The sequence below is a fragment of the Lonchura striata genome, chromosome 1 (genome assembly GCF_050655825.1).
Source record: "Lonchura striata isolate lonStrDom1 chromosome 1, ASM5065582v1, whole genome shotgun sequence".
Taxonomy (NCBI): domain Eukaryota; kingdom Metazoa; phylum Chordata; class Aves; order Passeriformes; family Estrildidae; genus Lonchura; species Lonchura striata.
In genome coordinates, this window is record NC_140703.1 from 94,331,611 (window position 1) to 94,352,200 (window position 20,590).

A 20,590-nucleotide genomic window follows, 5' to 3' on the forward strand; every position below is an offset into this window, starting at 1 on the left:
AAAACACTTAAAGTTTAGTATTATAAAATAATTTTGCTTTAGAAATTTTAGACTAGTATACTACTGTTTATATAGGAAACTATTTTTCTCACTGTGGGCGTTTTAGTGTTCTGATCTTTTTTTTTTCTCTTTCTTCTTGTGTTTTGTTTTAATCCTTGTATCTGCTAATTTTTGTATATAGGAATAGCTACTAATTCTTTTGAGATGCAGCCTACTAAATTTAAAGTAATTGAAGCCATGAGTTGACCGGTAACTTTAATCCATTCTATATAAATTTCAGTGAAGAACTGAAAAATTGGTTTCAGGATGAAAGTTATAATGCTTTTAAAGGCATAAGAGGCTTAGTATCTTGTTGTTAAGGTGGTCACATGATAATGGCTTACCTATTGAATAATGTGCTACAGCACTTTATGTATGTTAATGTACTTTTAATCTTAATGTTGCCTGCAAATATGTGATCCCTTATGATATAAGTTTCCTGTTTATGCACCATTGCCCGTTTAAATCAAACAGAAGATTCTGAAACTGTAAAAACTACACATGTCAATGTTTTACAGCTACGTAATTCGAATTGACTTGATTTTTTCAAGTAATCCTAGAAAGGGGGAGCATTCCATATAGAAACTGCTGAAACTGCCACAGGTGCTTCTCCGAAAACCTTACAGTTGTGGCATTGAATGTTCAGTATCGCTTCCTTTCTGCACACAAGGCATACTGTTGAGGTATTTGTTGCGGTGATTGGTTTTAATGCTAATCTAGGAATTCAGATATAGAATCTATAGATTTGCATGCTTTGCTTACCCTAATTTACAATTATCTACATTTTTATTTGTAAACTAACAATAGATAAGTTGAGATCAGTAATTTTTAACAGATATTACATTGATATACGAAAACTGTGGTTTATTTTCTTAGATTGTCGCATGGCATTAACAAAAACACAGTAAGCTGTAGGTGCTGTAATCACTATTTCAAATTAAACATTCAGGAGAATTTTTTTTTCCATATATGATTTTCAAAAATATTTGTTGTTGACTTTTTGTGTAGCAAATGTTTGTTTTGTTTTTCAAGGTATGTGACATTATAAGTTGAAGACAGTGTATTTCTAAGATATTTCTGTTTTAAAAAGACATAGAAATCTACCTGGTTTTTTCTGCCAATGAATGTGGAAAATTAACAATTGAAGCAACTTAGAAGCAATTTTTTTCAAGTAAATTCAATAGCATTTGTAAGTCAATATGAGAAGCACAAGTCTTTCTTCTCTTTCTACAGATCTTTCAAAGAGTAAATTCTGTATGTTACACTGAAGTAAATGTTCCTTGCACAAAGTCATATTTAAACAATTCTGAATTTTGAGTGTTTTGTTGTGGGTGTGGTGGTTTTGGTTTTTTGGGGGGTTTTGTTTTTGTGTGGTTTTGTTTTGTTTGTTTTTTTTTTTTAAACTTCCAATGGGTTACCCATAGTGGAAGCATCTTGAATATTTTTTAACAACTTTCCTCAATTTTTTTCTTCCTTTAGCAAGCTTCTTAAATTAGGTTGAAATAATAAAAATTTCCTCTTAAATAAAGCTAAGCTGAAAGTTAAATTTGTGTTTCTGTACACCAATCCAGATAATGCACTTGTCTCTTAGTTTAGAGAAACAATTGAATTATAGTTGCAGCCAACATTTTTGAAAAAGCATTAAAGCATTTCAGAAGGAAGGAAATGCTTAAATTTGTGCTTCACCATTGTCCTCTTCAGAGCTGCTTTAATTTGGTACCAGGACTCTTGAGATGAACTGGGCATTTAGAATGGGAGTTCAGATGATGTCAACCCAGAGGGGGAAGAACGGATCCTAAAAAAGTCTTCATGCCAAGATCAGTCAGTTTTGAAGACTGCCTGTGGACATCACTTGATGGAAGAAGAAAACCATGTTACAAGAGGGTTTTAAGCACTGTAGGTCTGTGAATAAATGCATATGCAAAAGTAGGAGCCCTAACTCAATATATAAATGTGTGTTTTGAGTTTATTTATGAAAACACCTGTCACTACAGTGTGTGATAAGCAAGTGTCACATGTCAAGAAACTTCAAGATCACCTCCTCATCCATATTCAGCCTTTCATCGTCTTTTCTCATGAATTTTTTCCTATTTAGAATAACTTCATAATATGAAAATGTATCCTTCCTTACATTTGGCTTTCTTTTTTTGTGTTGAAGTTAGCATCTTATACTTCTGTACTTTGAAAAAAAACAAGATGTTTTTATTCCCAGCTCCTGGATTCTAGCCTACAAGAAGACTGAGGGTAAATTATAGCATGCTTCATTATTTTAATTACATGGAAACAGTGAATAAAGTATATAGCAAACAATTGCTGCTTAGTAAAACACAGGACTCAGTCATTTTTCAAATACATGAATTGCCTTGGAAAGGATGCAAGATATGTGTTTTCTAAACAGGGAGTGGATTGACTTTCTGATGACTGCCTTTGGCCCTGGGCAATGTTAAGTAAGGAATTTTTCTGCTGTTTGTCAGTTTGTGCCTTCATGTATATTCCTGTCTGGAGCAGGTGCCAAAAAAGGAATGACATTTTCAGAGCTTTTGTTTTCAGTGTCCTTTCTTCAGTTTTCCACCTGTTCCTGTAGCTAGACTGACATTTGGAGTTCTCTTTAGTTTTTAACTTTTTTATTTTTTACTGGAGAGAGAAGGAAATAAGTTTCTGGAGCACTACTCTGATTTGACAGTTACTAGGCCAACCTTTAGAAAATGCTGCATCGAGTCAATGAATACGGTTTAATAAAGGCTAACTAAACATAAAATGTGTCACTTTCCAAGACTTACTCTGATTTTTTTACTTATGTTGTCCTTCCATCCTTCCACATCTTCCTTGCTGCTGGCTTCTTCTTTCATATTGAATTAATGTGAAAAATACAGAGTTTATGACCTGCTATTTGTCTTGTTTCGGCTAGAAGCCTAGCTGAAAGACAAACCTTGGAAAGAAACATAAGCTTTTCCTGAAGTTTGGCATCTTGGTCACAAAACAATACATTTTTTTAAAAAGCTGATAACAACAAAAATCCCTGCAAAACAAAGTGTAAAACCTGCTTGAAATTTCTGTACTCATTTTTTAATTCTGAGTAATACAGTTGCAGAAATAGACCTTTCATATTTGCTATATGATTGCAGTAACAAAAGGACAGTTTGCCTGAAGATTTAATATCAGTGTGTTCTGAGCTTCTTGGAGTTTCCACTATTTCAAGGTGTTTAGCTGTACCAGAGGTATTTTTAACTAACTAAAAAAAGCAGAGGATGGGTGGAAAAGAAGATTTTTTTTTTTTTTCCAAGACCCATGGCGTCGAGATAGTTCTGTCCATGTTATACACTGTTTTTTCCAGTGTTTTTCTTTTGCAGCCCAGGTCTTGAAGTTACTTTCAGTTGTAATATTCTTTATCAAGCCTTTTTCTTTATGTCAGCATCTATGATAAATGAAGTACCTTTCAGGGGGCATCTAATAACTGAAAAAGCTGTAAATTTACTTGGATATAGTAACTGTCAGAGTTTTTTTGACATTTCTTCCATTTTTTAGCCATGCATTCCATGTCATGTGGCTACTACAGTTTGTAGCAAAATTAATCACATACTATTCCTCCTCCTTTTCCCTTAATAGTCAATTTACATAGAATTGCAGTTCATAACCAAGGGCTGACAGGGATTGCACATCAGAGATTGAACTACAGTATTGACACTTAAATTCTTAGCTCCAGGGATAAGCTGAGGCAGGCATTTCACTGCCAGACATGGGCAGCAGATTTAGTATTAGATGTGTTCCTGGTTTCTTGTAATTACAGCTGTAACACGGTGGTTCCATTCTTAAGTTCAGATTAATGCTTTTAAAGAATGGTCTAGCTTTTTAATTAATTCAAGTACTCCAGGCTTTCTGGAAGGACTGTGTTACACTGTTTTTCTTTTACAGGCTCAGAATCCTTAAAGGAATTGACAGTATTTCTAAAATAGTTTAAAAATATATGAACTGTTCCAGTCTGCGATATCTGTTAAGAGTATTTTCTTTCCTATTTTGTTCCTATTTACATTAGCAATTTTTTTTTTCATTACTTGCATGTTGTTATGATGAGCTAATATAGCACAGCTACCTCTTGCTGCTTTTATGTTCCCACTGGCAGATTTTTTCCTTCTGGAGAAAGCTAGAGAAATCAGCTAAAGAAGTAGGTCTTCTATCTTTCTATCCTGTTTTTGAGACAGTGACAGAAGGTTTCTGCAAAATTTGTCAGCTTTTCCTTTACCGTGTCCTGTTAATATTGGAATGCAGGCAGAGTAACAGAAATTTGTAAGTATATGGAAGTTCAAGAATAATCAGGCTTTGATTAAAATCATGGACATGGACAACTGGATATAGAAAAAATACTCAAGTTAGTGTTCCCACTATAAGTGAACAGAGAGAACATCTGTGTTGTCTTCCATAACATTTGTTCAAATAGTTTCCAAAGTCATCTAGAACTTAAAATCTTCTCTTATTTCATTGAACTTTTTTATTTTTCTTTTCATTACTAACTTGATAGGTTAAATTCAGATTCACACCTTTAAAAGAGGTGTTTCTAAACTTCAGAAGCAATAATGTTAAATCCAGTAAGCTTGAGTCCCTTGAAATCTATGCAGTGCTTCCGGAAGATTTCTGTAACACAAGTACTTCTTTGTCTACTTTGTTAAGAGTAATATTAGTTCAGGAAGAGGTAGGAATGGGACAGATCTTTAAATATCAAAGATCATTACATTTTAAAGTTTTGCAACCTCTAATTCCTGTTTTTTGTTGTTTTTTTTTCCTGGGAAATTTAGTTTTTCTTTCCCAGAGTTCGGGTGCGTAGCTTACACAATTTGATCTTAGTTGTTGAATCTCCAAATGCTTCCAGCATCTTACAGTGACGATTCTTTGGAAATCAGTGTCTTAACTGTAGTCTCCTACAGTCAGTTTTGAAAAGCAGGTTAGTGTTCAGTAGTACTTGCTAGTAATAGAATTACTGACTCCTTGAACTTCTCTGAAATTAGATGGCCATTCAGTACCATGTTGGTTTTGTAATTTTTTTGTCTTTGCAAAACTTTGTTTATTTTGCTCTTGCTTAGATTTCTTTTACTGTTCTTTTGGGGCTTGGAAATTTAAAAATATATCAAAGAACTGAGCTTTTCTTCTTGAACAGAACAGATCTGTTAAAAGTTTCTGTTTCCTAAGCTGTAGTTTCATTGTCCTACATCCTTATGCTGCACAAGTAAATCAGAGTTGCTAAAGGAGTGTCAAATATTTGTTGCTTAGCAGCAGCTTCAACAGGTCATCTAGTTCAGTGGGGGAAAGGATTGACAGTAGAATTTCTGATACCACAGGCAGCTCTTACAATGAGAAAAGACCCCTCTCAAGATTCACCAGGGTTTATACTCCAAAACTTCTGATGCTAGCTTTAATTCTCCTTTGTTCATTTATATACTCTCCTTTGTCCCATTTATATACTGCCTACACTGGATGCATAGTGCTTTGCAGCTGTCCTGTAGGTATTCAAAACTAATACCACTTCAGAGTTTCATTTCTTTTGTCTAGGTTTTTCAGTATTCTTAGGTCTTACTTTCTAGAGCACTCTTGATTGCTGTTCTGTGGGTTTTCACTAGGAGTCCAAGTAAATGGTTTAGTACAGTATGGAATAAAATTAATCCTGGTTTAGGTTATGGGTTTTATCATTCTGTAGTATTTTGGCTTAGACATTTATGGAAATAGTCTTGCTGTAATCATTTCTAAAGGGTTTCTTATTTATAGCAAATAAGTTCCAGTGATCTAGGAAGCAAATCTGGGCTTTGTTCTTCGATTTCTTCTCATGAGTTGGAGTTTCAGGAGAATCAGATCTATTAAACTTCTGAATTCTTGTTCTGTTAGCTTATCTGTTTCTGGATTTTTAAGTAATTGACTTGTCTAAATGTGTGAAGCCAAGAAACAAAAATTCCACTTTTTTTACTAGTTCTTTCTGGAAAAGTACTAGGAAAGATTAATAGGCATATTTTACATCACCATCTGGTTTTGTCATTCCTGGCCTTCTTGCCTTCACTTTTTTGCTCTTCCTGATGAAGTTAGACTAAACTGTTAAGCACAAGATATTCTGTGTGTGTAAATGCATGTGATACAATGCATTTTCAAATCAAATTTCTACATCTCCTGGTTTCTTTCTTAACCTCCTTGATGCACTAGAATATGCAAAATCCAGTGCCATTCTCTTGTGCGCAGAAAAGTTTTAGTTGAAATTACCAAAGCAAGTCCCATTACTTATGATGTCACACACTTTGAAATGAGAAACAAACCTGAAACAAAAGTATAAGCAAAGCATAACTAAGTATAGCATCTTTATTTATATTTTACTATATATGTATATATTTTGTTATTAGGAAAAATAGTGATGTTGTTATATAGATACCAGAATGCCATGGACAATTGCCAAGTCATGTTAAGTTTGTTTTTTGAGTATTTGATCTTTTGCTCAAGTTAAAGCAATAGATTGCAGAATAAACTGCAGAAGATGGTAAAATTCAACACTTTAATTAGTCTGAAGTTTATGTAAAGATCAGACACTTCAGACTATTTTAGAATAAAGCATTTTGAGAAGTTTAAATAGGAAGATGGTTTAAGGCACATAGTATATTGATTTTATTTATAAGTGTATTGTCTCCCAAATTTTGCTTAGAAGTGAGATATATGTGCAAAAAGTTAAGATAGTTATAAAACTAAGATTGTTAACTAATTTCTAAATGGAAAATTTGCTAAGTGTATGTTTTCTCTCATCACCAGCAGATAGATAGTCAGTAAGGGCAGCAGCAACAGCCAGCTAGCCTGATGAATGTGTGTAATCCAATTTCTTTGTATTGTACAGCTTGAGAAATGCCAGTGGCCTGACAGCAGCAGACCTTGCACATACCCAGGGCTTCCAAGAATGTGCCCAGTTTCTCTTGAACCTCCAGAACTGTCACCTGAATCGTTTCTATAGCAATGGCACCTTAAATGGGGTTCATCAGAATGCAGGTCCCAATCCATTCAGTGGTGGGACAAGTCGAAAAAGATCCTTTGAAGATGTGGAGTCTGCTGGAGTAAAGAAGGCTAGAACAGAAGGTGAGACCCCAGAGGTAAAAGGGATGAGTTGATACTGTTGCTGAGAAAGGAAAATAAACATTTTAAAGTCTTTTGGAGTGGATGCTGAGTATTATTGACAAATTCACGTATCTAAATTACATATTCATACAAGAAGGAGATGAATACAATTATTCCATGCCACAAGATCCCAGTTCTCCCTGTCATCATCTTGGCATGTTCAGAAATTTCTATTTCCAGAGAGTGCTAAAACTGCATGATGCTGAGAATAATTGTTCAGAGGAGTAAGAGGTGAATAATTAGCTTCTATTCCTTCCTTTTGTTTCTTCAGCTTCAGGAGGGCCAAGTAATTCCATTGATTCATAGAGATGCTTGGATGTTCTGATGGTAATTTTCCATTCAGGGATTAATTCACAGTTCAGAAACTGCTACATAAGATAGATGGAAGAAATTTAATGCAGAAGGGTTTCCCAAATCAATTAACATACCCTGTGTTTCCAGGATTGTTTTCCAAGGGGAGCAGCTATCTTACACAAGAATGTAAGAACAGAATGAACCTTAAGGTTTCCTATCCAGCCTTGTATATTGAGGATACTGCTTTGCCAGCAATGATGAAATAGTACGACCTAAAAATACTTTTTGGTAGCTCTGTGTAGAAATCTTAGATATTAGATGTTTTTAGAAACACCTTGAGTAATATGACGGAGGAGAATTATCTTCTTTTCTATTGGTCATCCTACTAAATTCTTACTAAAAGCAAGGGAGTAATTCTGCACTCAAACCTCCTTTTTCCTGATGATGTAAAGGATGCTTTTCTTTAGCGTCAGGAAAAGGGACTTCACCGATCTTCATTGAAGAGACTTTGTTCAGTTGATGTTCTAACGTAAGTGACTTTCAGTGAGCCAAATAGAATGGGCTTAAAAGGGGGGAATTGAGACCTAAACCATGTTCCTAAATATGACATAGGCGACTTAATATCAACACTATTGTTCATTCAATAGTTGCTTGTACCAGGATCAGAGACCTTAACTGGGTACTCCATGGCCAATCATAAACAGGATATGTTGTTTCATGTAGCTGGTCTAAATGATAAATTTCATAATGGAGAAGATTCCCTGTGCAATTAAATACAATGCTTCAGAAATAAGTATTTCCTAAGTATCTACATAGAATAAAACTTGCCCAGTACACAAGTGTCTGTAACAACTACAGAAAGTTGTTTTCAGTCTGTTGGTCTACCAGGAGGCACTGCTTGTGAAGTCAACTTAACTTGAGTTTTGAAGTGAAGAGCTGCCCCATCTGAGTGTTCCTAAGCGGCTGTCTCTTTTAGAATATTTTGCAAGCAGTCAATAAGCAGTGTTTTCCCACAGTCTGGGGGAGTGGCATTGTATCTGCATTACTTTTTTACTGTACAGAGTTGGTCCAGCACCTAAGTTAGATTGAGCAAATAAACAGATAGTGCTTGAAGTGAACAAGTGCTCCTGAACAATTAGAGGAATGTTGGAAAAGTAATCGGAGTAGATTATTTTTGAAACCGTTAACAGTAAGACTTTTTAAGACCTTCACAAACAAATGCAAAAGCTTTGCTGCTTTTGCCTGAAGGTTTTTGGAGTAACTAAGATGCATCCCAGCTGTGGAAGTTTCTAATCTGACATGTTTGACCTCAAAGACATCAGCATCAGTAGTAACTATTGCATCAGTGTAAAAAGTCTCTCACTGAGAATGAGTCACTGTTCCTGAGGCATTCTGGTAAACATAGATACAATAATAGAGCTGAGTAATGAGTTATTAGTACATCTTTGTGCTTAGCTGGCTTTTTTACAGAACAAGCCCAGATTTGTGTTATTTTTTAAATTTTACTAAAACCACACCAGTCTGTTGTCCTTTAAAGACTATTTGCACTGGAGATTCCAGATGTTCAGAGAGCGAAGGCAACCTGTATTTGCAGGGAAATGTCAGGTTTTGATATCCATACCCCAGATTGGAACAATCACTACTTTGAGACTATTTGCTGCAACAACCGATGTCCCTTACAAGCAGCTGTAAGCATTAGAGTTGAGAGAAGATAAATGCTTAAGGTCTGCTTTGCCCTGGAATAACTAAACTGGGCAGTGGATGGGCGTTGCTTGTAATTGTTGATATGCACACAAGTGTATCTGCTAACAGGTGCATAGTATTAAAAAAAAGCCTTAAACCTCAAAATTAGGCAAGGCTGATACATGATACACTGTGATAGAAACTAATTACTCATAAGTGTAATAAACAGAAGTAAATTGGTGACCACTTTCAGAATATATGCCAAATAGTTTTTAATTTTGATTTAGAAACAAAAGCTGAATTTTATGTCCATCTTTCTGAAGTCAGTTCCAGAAATTTCATCCTGCTTCCTGGGAAAGTCAGCAGAGCGGGGTGCAGAGGTTCAATGATGATGATGCGCACTGGGTGAACTGGTCATACAGCTGTGTTCATGTCAGTCGTAATCCTCCCCCCTCTAGTCCTGCCCTCAGCAGGTTGACTTGTGCTCTGTTTGATCACACATCTCTGATGTGTGTCTCGATGCCAGTGTCTCGATGTCACAAGCCTCAGCACAGATGCTATGGGTGTTGTTTGTGTGGTGTGATGGAGGACATTCCTGGAACTGGACCCTGGAATTGGCCAACATGAAACTACACTTATGTATTCCTCTAATTTACTTAACAAAAAAAAAAACCAAAACAAAACAAAAAAAAAAAAAAAAGGAGGCTTTCCCTTCCTGGTTTAGGGTAGTTTGAAGCTTGCTGATCCAAGGGCCCTGACGTCATGTAAACCCTCCACGATCTCTTTGGCCCTAGAACACTTCAGGACTTAAAGTTCTTTAAAGATTTGTAGCTTATGAAAATTTTAGTTGTGCTCAAGGTAATGCGAGCTGAATTGCAGTCTGCCAAAGCAAACATTTACAACATAATATAGCGTGTGAGGTGTGCGTAGAAAAGTGTGTTAATGTCAACATGAGAGCAGGGCAGGGCCTACTGGGATGGCTGTGGAGCAGTGCTCTGGGTAGGTGCAAGAAGTAGTAGTGAAATTAAGCCCATCTTGCTTATTAAAGCATTTCCTCCAGAAGAATAACCACTTGGCAGTTTCTTTCGGAAGACAGTTCTGCTTGTTCAGCTCTTGAGATCCCTGGAGCAGTCTGGTGTGGATAAGGGTGGGTTTTTGGGACCTAGCCCTTGGGAGTGTAAAAGGGAGCAGTCTAAACTGACAGTTAACAAATGTGAGTTGAGAAATGTGCTGTTTTTGCAACATGGTCTTTAAAGCCTAAGTATGAGTAACTTAAATTTCTCTTCATTCAACCTATTTGTACATCATACTAGTAACTTTAAAATGTAGGTGCAAAGTCTGGGAATTTTCTGTTTTGCTTTAATAGTCAAAGTACTCATCTTTTTGCTGGCTGAGTTTTCAAGTGGGTGCTTACGACTAAACATGACTTTTTTTGTCAGCTTACAGCTTTGATGGCTTAATACCAATGCTGAATGGAGGAGCTGAGGATGACGGTGACAATATGCACGTTGATAGAGAGTTTGCTGTTGTATCAGGTGGGAGTGGACAGTTTCCTGTTAACTACAACAACATTCAAATGGTTGAAGACACCAAACAACAGGAGAGTACTTCTGTTGGACCAAAAGAAATTGAAATATACACTGTTTCTGCAATGCAAACTCCTTGTCGTTGCAAGAATCAATATGCGTTTTATTTTTAATTTAAGTATAAAACTTAGTCCTTTATTTTTGCACATTGTTGTCTGGAGTCTTGAAAACTATTGTATTGCTGTAACACCCATTATATTGGGGGTTTCATAGGTATCAAAAATTAGCTGTTTCATGCAATTTATTGTAATGATGAAAGAGAAGGTTTATTAGTAATTTCTTAACATTTCAGGTAAACAAGTCCACGATGGCTGTTTCACTTTTAACCTGAGGCTTGTATTACGTTGTGCCTTGCTTCTAGTTGCTATAATTTTGAGTTAAAGGAAATTCAGAAATAAATTATTTGTTTAATTTTGATTGAGTAGATAGTAAGAAGACTTGATAGGGAAGCATATTCTAGCTTTGAAAATAACACGTTTTGACAAAACTATATTCAAATACTACAATAAATACTATAGAGAATAGTTTAGACATACATCCTGTGTTCAGAACTTGTTCAGACACAATGACAGTAGTGCAGGATCCTGCTGTGGCGTTTTTTATGTAAATAGAAGACCAGACATCACAATTTACATCTACTATTTGGAACTAGTTTACCTGGGAAAACAGATTTTGTGTTTTGTACCAATCATCATGAAACAGTCAAAATGTTACTCTGATTGGTCAATATTAATGCTCTAGATTTTTTAAGGGCTGCTCAGTCAAGATGCTTTTGGTGACAGGATGTGTATAGAGTTTGATTAAAATTGTCTTGGGTCAGCCTTTTTTGTATTTTGTAGGTTAAGACCTGGAGTTACTACAGTAGTGCACTGTTACATTCAGAAATTAATTTCATATTTATCAATTAATTTCCTATTTATCAATTTTTTCTGCCAGCAATGTGTTTATGCTTTTTGCCACAGATCAAATTCAACAAAGGGAATGATAATAATAGATGTTTTAATATATTAGGAATAGATAGATATACATATATATAATCAATACTTTAAAAGTAGACTATGGTATTTTCCAGTGATAATTGCTAAGTGTTCTTATTTATGGGAAAATTATTTTCTTTCATAAATATATGCTATTACTGTATTACTATAGGTGCTCATTTCTAACCAATAATAACATTCTGTAAGTATCACAAGAACTATTCATTACCTACTTTTGCATATTAACTAATACAAGTGCCAGATTTATTAAATTTTATTTGGCAAAACCAGCCTATAATGGTTTATCTTTAAACAGTTAAAATTTTGCACTTTTCAGTTAATAAACACTATATGGAACTCCTTCTGTGCGTTTTTATCCCTGAAGTATTAACTTTGATGTCGTGATGGATTTGTGGGGGTTTTTTTCCACTTTTAATGAGAATTCATGGTTAGGAAGATTGGTTGATGTGGTTATTTTTACTGATATAGGGACTGAATGGGAAACTCCAGTTAGTACATCCAGGGAGTTACAAATTGGACACATTTCTTGTGTAACATACTGGGGTCTGTGAAGTATCAGTGTTGTAATTTGTACTTCAAATAATAGCCAGCAAAAAACTGAGAGAGAGACAAAACTCCATATTCTTCCTTGTCAGACAGTGGTACTCATTATGTGTCACTTAAATGGGAACCCAGTGTTTTATAAATGTGGGAAGATGCCAGCAGACTAAATTAAGTTAATTAATTTGCACATACGCAGTAAATGCAATCCTGTTTTGCACATGGGTTTATGCGTTCATGGAGACATAAACATATGTGCATGTATCCAAGGATAATCACAGAATATAAAATCTTAAAATGTCACCACATAGCTCTGTAATTGCTATGTTTGCCTTGCTCATCTTTACCAATATAGAAATAAATTATATTTTAAAGGCAGAATATATCATGCATTTTTTGTGTTAGTACTTTTGAGTACCACTGCAAAAACATGCATTTCAGACAGACTGATGAAATCTGTTCATGGAAACAAAACCTATTGTACTAATTGCTTACTTCAAATGGGAGATTGCTTCAAAACAGTTGTCAGTCATTTTTGCATGCACGTTTTTTTGCATGCATGTTCCTACTACTATTTCTTAGTCTTCTGTGCACTCTGCTGTTCCTATTGTATGGCATTTTGCATGTGGATTGTACACATGCTGTTATAAGCATAGCATTAAATACAGACCTGCCCAGTATGTTACCTAGTAAACTGCTAGGTACATTGAAGTACTTTCTGAATAAAAGAACTTGGAAACATTTTATTTTAGCAATCCAATGTAACATTTCTTTATTTAACTTATTTCAGTGCAAACTGTACTGTGATGAGTTACAACAAAAAAGAAAAAAAGAGCCACAGTTAAATTACAGCTAAAAAATGGGAAAAAACCCCACCCTCTCACAGATACTCAGTTCTTGTATGTACATGATCTTCCATCCCAAGAGGGCATTACAGTTAAGGTGGAAATATCACTTTAATTCTGCCCTTGAAAACACTGCCCGGAATGTTGTCAGCTCCACTTAATTCTTACAGTTAAATGAAAAAAAAAAAAAAAAAATCTGAGAAGTTGACATTGTCTTTGCAAAGATTAATATAGACATATTTTCAAAACAAATGTGGATAGATAGTTGCATTTTCAACGTAAGAATCTATGCCACAAATTTACTGGTCAGCTCTCATTACTTGGAACTACCTACATTGTTATAAAGAAATGATAGATTTATTTTCAAAGCTGTGTATGGAAACATTTTTAAGTGAAGTATAGTGGAGACATTTTGATGTATTCCGATTTATTCTTAATTGTTGGTGACAGGTGTATTTCTTAATGCAGATATGAATAGCAGTAGCTCCATATTGAATGCACTGACAAATGGATGTGCCATCAATGGACATTTGGATTTCACCGCCGCACAGCAGTTCAGTGGGATGGATGCCAGGCGTGAGGAGTGCTTAGCATTAACACCTAACGGAGTCATTCCTGGAGTGACTTCTCCCAGTAGGCACCGGATCCACACCAGTAACGGCACCGAGGAACCGGAAAAAGCCATGAGTAATTCCACCGATATGTGTGGATCTCTGCACCTGAATGGAAGCCCGAGTAGCTGTGTTTCCAACCGGCCCTCGTGGGTGGAAGACCCTGGAGACACTTTGCACTATGGACACTATCATGGTTTTGGGGATACTGCTGAAAGCATCCCTGAACTCAGTAGTGTCGTTGAGCATTCCAATTCTGTCAAGGTCGAACAGAGATATGACAATACTGTCCTAGGCACAATGTATTTGTACCACGGTTCCTAGATTAATGACATTTATATCAAACACATATTGAAATTGCTACCAAATGAAATGGGGGGGGGCAGAATCCTCACATAGCATTAAATTTGAAGTTCGCAACTTGTTGCTATTTTTACACTTTGTTTATATGAAAAGTAAACTTTTAATTTGATGGCCTTATACAATAGTTGTAGTTTGTTGCATGTATGGGGCTTATTTAGTGATAAAATAGGTGCTGTCATGATGGAATGTTTATTGGTTTTATTTTTTTATTATGGAATGTTCTGGTTTTGTATTTTTTTTCTAAGCTTGTGAACACTATCTTTCCCTTTTTAGAGCTGTTTTCCCTTTTATTAAAACAATGTTTAACTGAATTTTGTGAAGAAAATGCTACATATGTGCATCACTTAGAGGTAAATTTTTTTCTTTTCAGTATCTTCTGCTGAAGCTATGGTAGCAATATCAATGCCAGCTCTCACTATGCAAAGTTGAAAGTGGCAATCTTCTGGAGCTTCTCTGACTTTATAGTTTGTACATTTGTTTGGTATAATTAGATGTTCATCTTTACATTTTTTGAACGAGTTGTTTAAAAATGCAGAGACAAATTTGGAAGAAGTTGCTGTTTCACTTTCTGTAGCATAGAATTGCTTTTTGTTGTTGTGGGGCTCTTTGCATTACAGAGTGGGAACGTGGGCTGCCTTTGTTCGGTTGCAGTTGGGTGTGCCTCAGGTTAGCTCTGTGGTGGTTTTCTTTGGCTTCTCTCCTTTGTATGTGTGCTTGATGTTTTACCATAGCTCACAGACTGGAGGCATGTTGGCACTGTTGTGCTTTGTACGCAGTTTAAAATTGCTGTTAGTCGTTATAGAATTTGCCAAGTCAAAATATTTGAGTTTGACTGTCTTGGATTACATTTATTGTCTTTTTTTTTTAACATATGCTTTGAAAATGTAACATTGTGTACTCTTTGGGCTATGCTCACAGAAAATACATTGTATTTAATGCTTAATACACAGATCAAAACTCATATAAGTGCACTATACGAGCACTAATACTATAAGTTGCTGCTTGTGTTATAAGTGAGTGGGGAAGAATATGGTAAAAGAGATAAGCCCTCTGAATTGTGTTGATTTTTTTGTTCTTGTTTTGTTTAAAAAGGGACCTTTACAAATTGGATTTAAAAAAATAAACATATTACATTGTATCTGAATATTTTGTTTAGATCTTTTTATTTTAGCGGCAAGTTGAGAAAGCGTTCAATAGTTTATAACTCACAATTCTCATAATCTTGGTCAAGTGCTGCTGGTGAATTTCTTTTTGTCAGTATATGAAAGCAAATGGGAACAGCCCAACAAATTGTCTTGACTGAATTACAGAAACACAAACTGGATATCGGGTATATGACAAGTCACATCAGCCTTCAGCTTAAAAAATACTGGCAAAATGGTGCCTGTCTGTAAAGTAAAAAAAAAAAAAACAGTCTCATTCAAACATTTTTAATCAAAATGCTACTTATTGCAGAGAAGTCAGTGTTTGAATTAGCCTTTACACTCTACATGGTTAGCTAGGCACGAGATGCTTACAGCATGTTCAGATTGAGAGTAGGACTGGCAGGAAAATTGACCAATTCTTTTGCAGACCAGCAAAACTTCTCAGTGCCTTTGGGAGACAAAAAAAAAAAACAAAAAACAAACAAACAAACAAAAAAAAGCCACCAAAACACATTAGTGAAAGCTGAGTGTCACCTGAGATGAGCTGCTCTGGCATCCACATTAACTACTTGCTGGTTCTTGGACAGATGTACCTGGGCCCTGGTTTTAGATGGTTTAATTTGCTGGTGTAGTCCCCATAGGAACACGTGCCATTGCCTTTGTACTGACAGGAAACGGTGGCTCTCATTTGCTGTAGCATCTGGGTTTTGGGATCTTTTTAGTATTTGCCAGGTTTGCTCCACATACTTTCTTGTACTTCTTCAAATAAATCTAAGCAGCTCATAATAAGCACTTGTATCTTTACTGGATCTTACCATGGCTATAAACTGATCCCTAGAGAGCTTGCTTTGGGTACCACTAAGTTGGCATATGAGGGTGTAATGTTAAGTACACAATTTTAGCATGGTAAGGTTTATACTCTGTTCATAAGGCAATATTTTTAAAATCTGTGTACATTTGGTTTTCATTCACTTGTTCTTCACACATTTTCACCTAAAAATACTGTGGAAAACTTTGTATTTCAAATTCAAAGGGAGAACTTAGAGCTTTATTTTTAGAAAAGCACTTCTGTGCTTGTGTGTTCAGCCATGAGCTTGTAGAGAGATTTCAAGGTCTGTATCTGTTGTCAAGCCCCTTTGAAACCAGTTGTTAAATCAGGATTACATGGAGAAGACCACTGAGGGCCATATGATGTAGGAGCACTACGTGTGTCCCCCAGGTATCTTTGTCTACAGTTAATGCTGCAAAGGCAGACAGAGGATGACTCATGCAAGAGCTGAGGTGTATCCATTTTAAAACATCAAATAAGGATAAGAATTTCAAGATGTCATTTTTGCAGGTGCTCTTTGAGGCAATAGAATTATTTACTTCAAAGGCCAGTTAAAGTCTTGTTTTTAAATTATCCCATAAATCTTCAATGAAATATGAAATAGGGAATCACAGAATCCCAGCATGGTTGAGGTTGGTGAATACATACCCAAGCGTATGCTGCTGTTGTGAGCCCATATCACACTCACAGGAAGAAAAATTCTCATGCTTACTTGGAATTTTCTGGATTTCAGTTTGTCTTGTAATTTGAGATACATGTGAGCAATAAGTTATAAAAGTAATAAGCTCAGCAGATCCAGATGCACTTCTGTGCTGAACTGGTAGTTAAAGAATTGTCAAGCATGGAATGAGTTCTTCCAGGTGCAGCTGTGTGTTTCCATACCACAGAATCATAGGATGGCTTGGGTTAGAAATTACCTTAAAAATCATCTACTTCCAAACCTCCTGCGGTGGGCAGGTACATGCAACTCTTGATGCAGAGGCCTTGTTTTTAAAAATCTTGCTGTTAAAATGCAGAAGACTTTCCTGGGATTGCTGTGCAAGACCAGCTGAGGTAGTCTGAGAAGCCTGTTAGCACTCAAACCCTGCTCAGGCTGAGGTACCAAGTCTCAGATTCTGCTGACAGCAGTGCTGAGCCTTTGGAATAAAGCTGTGCTTTGCAGTTCCTGAGGAGACTGCTGGGTTTTAAACACCTGGAGTTAAAGTCTCACAAGCTCATTGCCTGGCAAGGGCAGTTCATACATGGGCCTTTCGTCCAAGTCTCAAATTCTCAATAAATCAAACAAACTTTTTTTTTTAGGTACTGCTTTGTCTTACTCTTATCTTGGTTCTGGAAATGGCTGTCCCAAAGCAAAGTTTTCTTTCCATCTGCCAGATGTACTTGATGGCACCACTGCAAACGTCATATGGAGTTCACTAACTGGTTATTCTCACCACCTTCCTCATAATCTCTTTGACTCTCAATTTTGTATTAAATTTCAGTTTATTTCTTTCCAGCTGATGCAGATGTTTTTGCCCTAATTCCCTCTAAATGTAGTTCCTTTCCTATTTTGTTTTTCAAAACTGTTTGCAGAGTTTTGGCAGAAATACAAGTCAGTACAGATTCAGGCAGTGTTTTGATACAGAATATTTCTGACTGAGTAGTTAAAATTAGCAACACTGGAAGAGGGAAGAGGGAAGCGTTACACTACTTCTTACGTAGTTGGAGTCCTTCGTATTTTTAACAATCCCCTGATTCAAAAATAAAATCTAGTCTAAACTTCTAACAGTGATAAAGGAAAGCTTTCATTTGAGATATTGGGTGTTAGATTAAGATGAAATGCTGCTTGGCTTCAAGAGCAGGTGTAAATTAACTTTCATACCCTGTAAACTTTCCTGACTGCTGGTCTTGCATCTTACTGATCAAATCCTGATCCTTGCTGTGGCTCATTCAGTAAGCTAGCAAAAGGCACTATAATACAGTGTATTTCACTACTTTAACAAACGTGTCCTCCTGCAGTCCGAAACTGAACCCCGCCTTCCTGTTTATATCCACGTTGTGAATCACTATGGAGCTTCTGTCATTCCGATTACAAATGTAATACATCCAAAAGAGCTGCCTCACAGCACATGGAAGTAAGTCCTGAGCAGAAAACACACCTAGACACAAGGGACAGCTGCTCCCAGTCACACACACCTTCCCAGCTACAGCCTTGCACACATCTCCAGCTACTGTGTGTCCTGCCGCTTTGTCCCAGTCAGTGACAAGCCACCTTCTCCAGCACAGAGGTGCCCAGTTTGTGTTCCCGTGCTGGCACAGCCAGTGCAGTCCATCCTCTGTGTGCCCTGACCTGGGAATGCAGGGCAGCAGCAGCAGCAGAGGTGAGGTAGCTGGAGCACTGCTCCCTTGCTGGAGCCATTACATGTGGCACACACTGCAGCTTCCCACTGACGTATTCAAACCCTGATACACCTTCTCCAGGCCAGTAATTAACCCAGTGAAATTCTTTTTAATCATGCTTTTAGGGGCCTTTGTGACAAAAAACCCACACCTTCTCTGGCACTCTAATAAGTTATTTTTTGGGTTTGGGGTGTTTTGTTGTTCTTTTTCTGTTATTTGCCCCTAAGTCCAAGTATGACTTTATGGTAAGGTGCTAAAGTTAATTTCTTGATGCTCCAGGGTGGAAGTCCTGGATGCCATGTTTGGGGTCAGGTTACCTGGGATGGAGCAGTGTTGTGGATGTCCTAAAGGGACAAAAAGGAATAGAAGTGGCATCTTCCTGTGCTGGCTAGTGCTGTGCAGCAATTGGGCTGAAGTAGAGGCAGCAGTGGAAGATGGTACCCTGGGAGCATCCCATTTTGCTGCTGCTACAGGACTGGGGAATACAGATTCACAGAGCTGAAATACTTGAGACCCAGCTGAATCAGGAAAAAAAAAAAAAAAAAGTCTTGTGTAAGCAGGATTTACTATTCCTGGCAACTGGTAACTACATTTCTGCTGCACTGCTTAATGACTCCCAGACATTTCACACCTCTCCTTCCTTTCCCAGAGTTTCCTGTCTCATATTGGTGCCTGGTTGTTCACAGGCAAGGATCAAAAGAACTCTGATTTAAGGCAGATGGTTTATTTTTAAAGCATATCTGGCTTTAATTTTTTTTTAATACAGTGCAATAATTTATAGAAGAGCCATCTACTTCACTCTGTTATGAACATTATTAATATCCAATTTAAAAGCTTTACCACTCTCAAAATCATACCCCACCCCCAAAAAAGCATAATGAATGTTACCTGTGGTATGAGAATGAAAGCTGGACATCATCTCTCTCGCCCAAAAGCCCAAGTGTTGATGAGTAACTTCTTTTTGCTTCCTTGAGATGGAGCTGCACATACAGGACTTGATAACCACTTCCAGATCAGTAGGAATTAGGCTTAACTCACTGAAGTGCAATCAGGGGAGACACACATTTGACACTGAAGACAAGTGCCCTGGCTCGATCACTAATCTGAGCAGTGTTCCACAAGGGAAATAACCAACTACTTGAAGCTGAACACAAAATTAAGTTGCATAGCCTTAATTATATTTATTCTTGCCAGCTAAAACTGTAAGTTAAAGGAGAAAAATAAGTTTGTCTGAGTTTCTTTTGCTGCAAAGGCAGGATCTAATCTTACTGCAGAGGAAATACCACATATTAGAAGAGTTCTCTGTTTGATGTTACTGGAGGGTCAAGCGCTGTTTGTAAGTGCTAGCTGGCAGCTCAGCCTCACCAAAGCTACTTGTGCTTTCCTGTGGCAACCACAAACTTCATAGTGCCTGCAGGTTTTGTATGGGGGAGGAGAAGTTGAGGTTTGTTTCCTTTATTCTCATTGTTTTTAAAAGGTGTTCTGGGTTGGATCAAGCGTCAGTGACATTAGCTACCTAGCTTAGAACCTGAATTTATTCTGCTTCATATTTGACACACAGAATAATACAAATATTTTCTAAAAATCAGTACCAAAAAGACAAACTATGAAAATCAGGCAAGTACACAATGTAAGAAGAACCAAGCAAAAAGTATATGCATGATGTAGAAAAGCACTCACTTAAGTGGCAGTTTCTGAGATCAAGCAGTTCTTCTTACTATAAGATGTCCAATCAGAAAATCCTGTAAATTCTAGGAAGTGTAAAATCCTTAGGATTTTTTTTATATGCAGTACATCTGATAAAATGCCTAGGGATTTGTTTATTGGGCTATATTAATAATTAATATTTCAAATCTGTATTTTCAACTGAAATTCTAGTATTGATAAATCACAGAAGTGTTTTCCATTAGTTGATGGGTTGGACACAGTTTCACTGAAACTGCACCATTTTCTAGATAGATCTTTGCTCTTCATCTCAGAGTATCATCCTGCAGGTACAGGTTGGCATTGCTGACAGCCTGTAATCAAGTAAAATATCATTGATCACCCCTTTTTTGAATGCACAGCAATTCTCTACATGAGCAGTGCCCTGTCACATCTGGTAGATGGCAGTTTTACAGAAGGCAGGAGTATCCCAACTGCTCTTC

The 20,590-nt window shown here is 36.7% G+C and overlaps 1 protein-coding gene across 7 annotated transcripts in view; it reads left to right on the plus strand.

Moving 5' to 3' along the window:
• ANKRD10 (ankyrin repeat domain 10) overlaps positions 1-15,234 on the plus strand; it is a 37,314-nt gene extending 22,080 nt beyond the window's left edge. For 6 of the 7 annotated variants that reach the window (XM_021545587.3, XM_085583730.1, XM_085583735.1 and 3 more), the window contains exons 4-6: positions 6,896-7,131; positions 10,587-10,682; positions 13,567-15,234. In XM_021545587.3, the coding sequence (XP_021401262.3) occupies positions 6,896-7,131; positions 10,587-10,682; positions 13,567-14,051 (817 nt within the window). In that variant the 3' untranslated portion in view covers positions 14,052-15,234. The remainder of the gene's footprint in view (positions 1-6,895; positions 7,132-10,586; positions 10,683-13,566) is intronic. The other variant, XM_021545588.3, reaches the window with a different exon arrangement.
• The last annotated feature ends 5,356 nt before the right edge of the window (positions 15,235-20,590 follow it).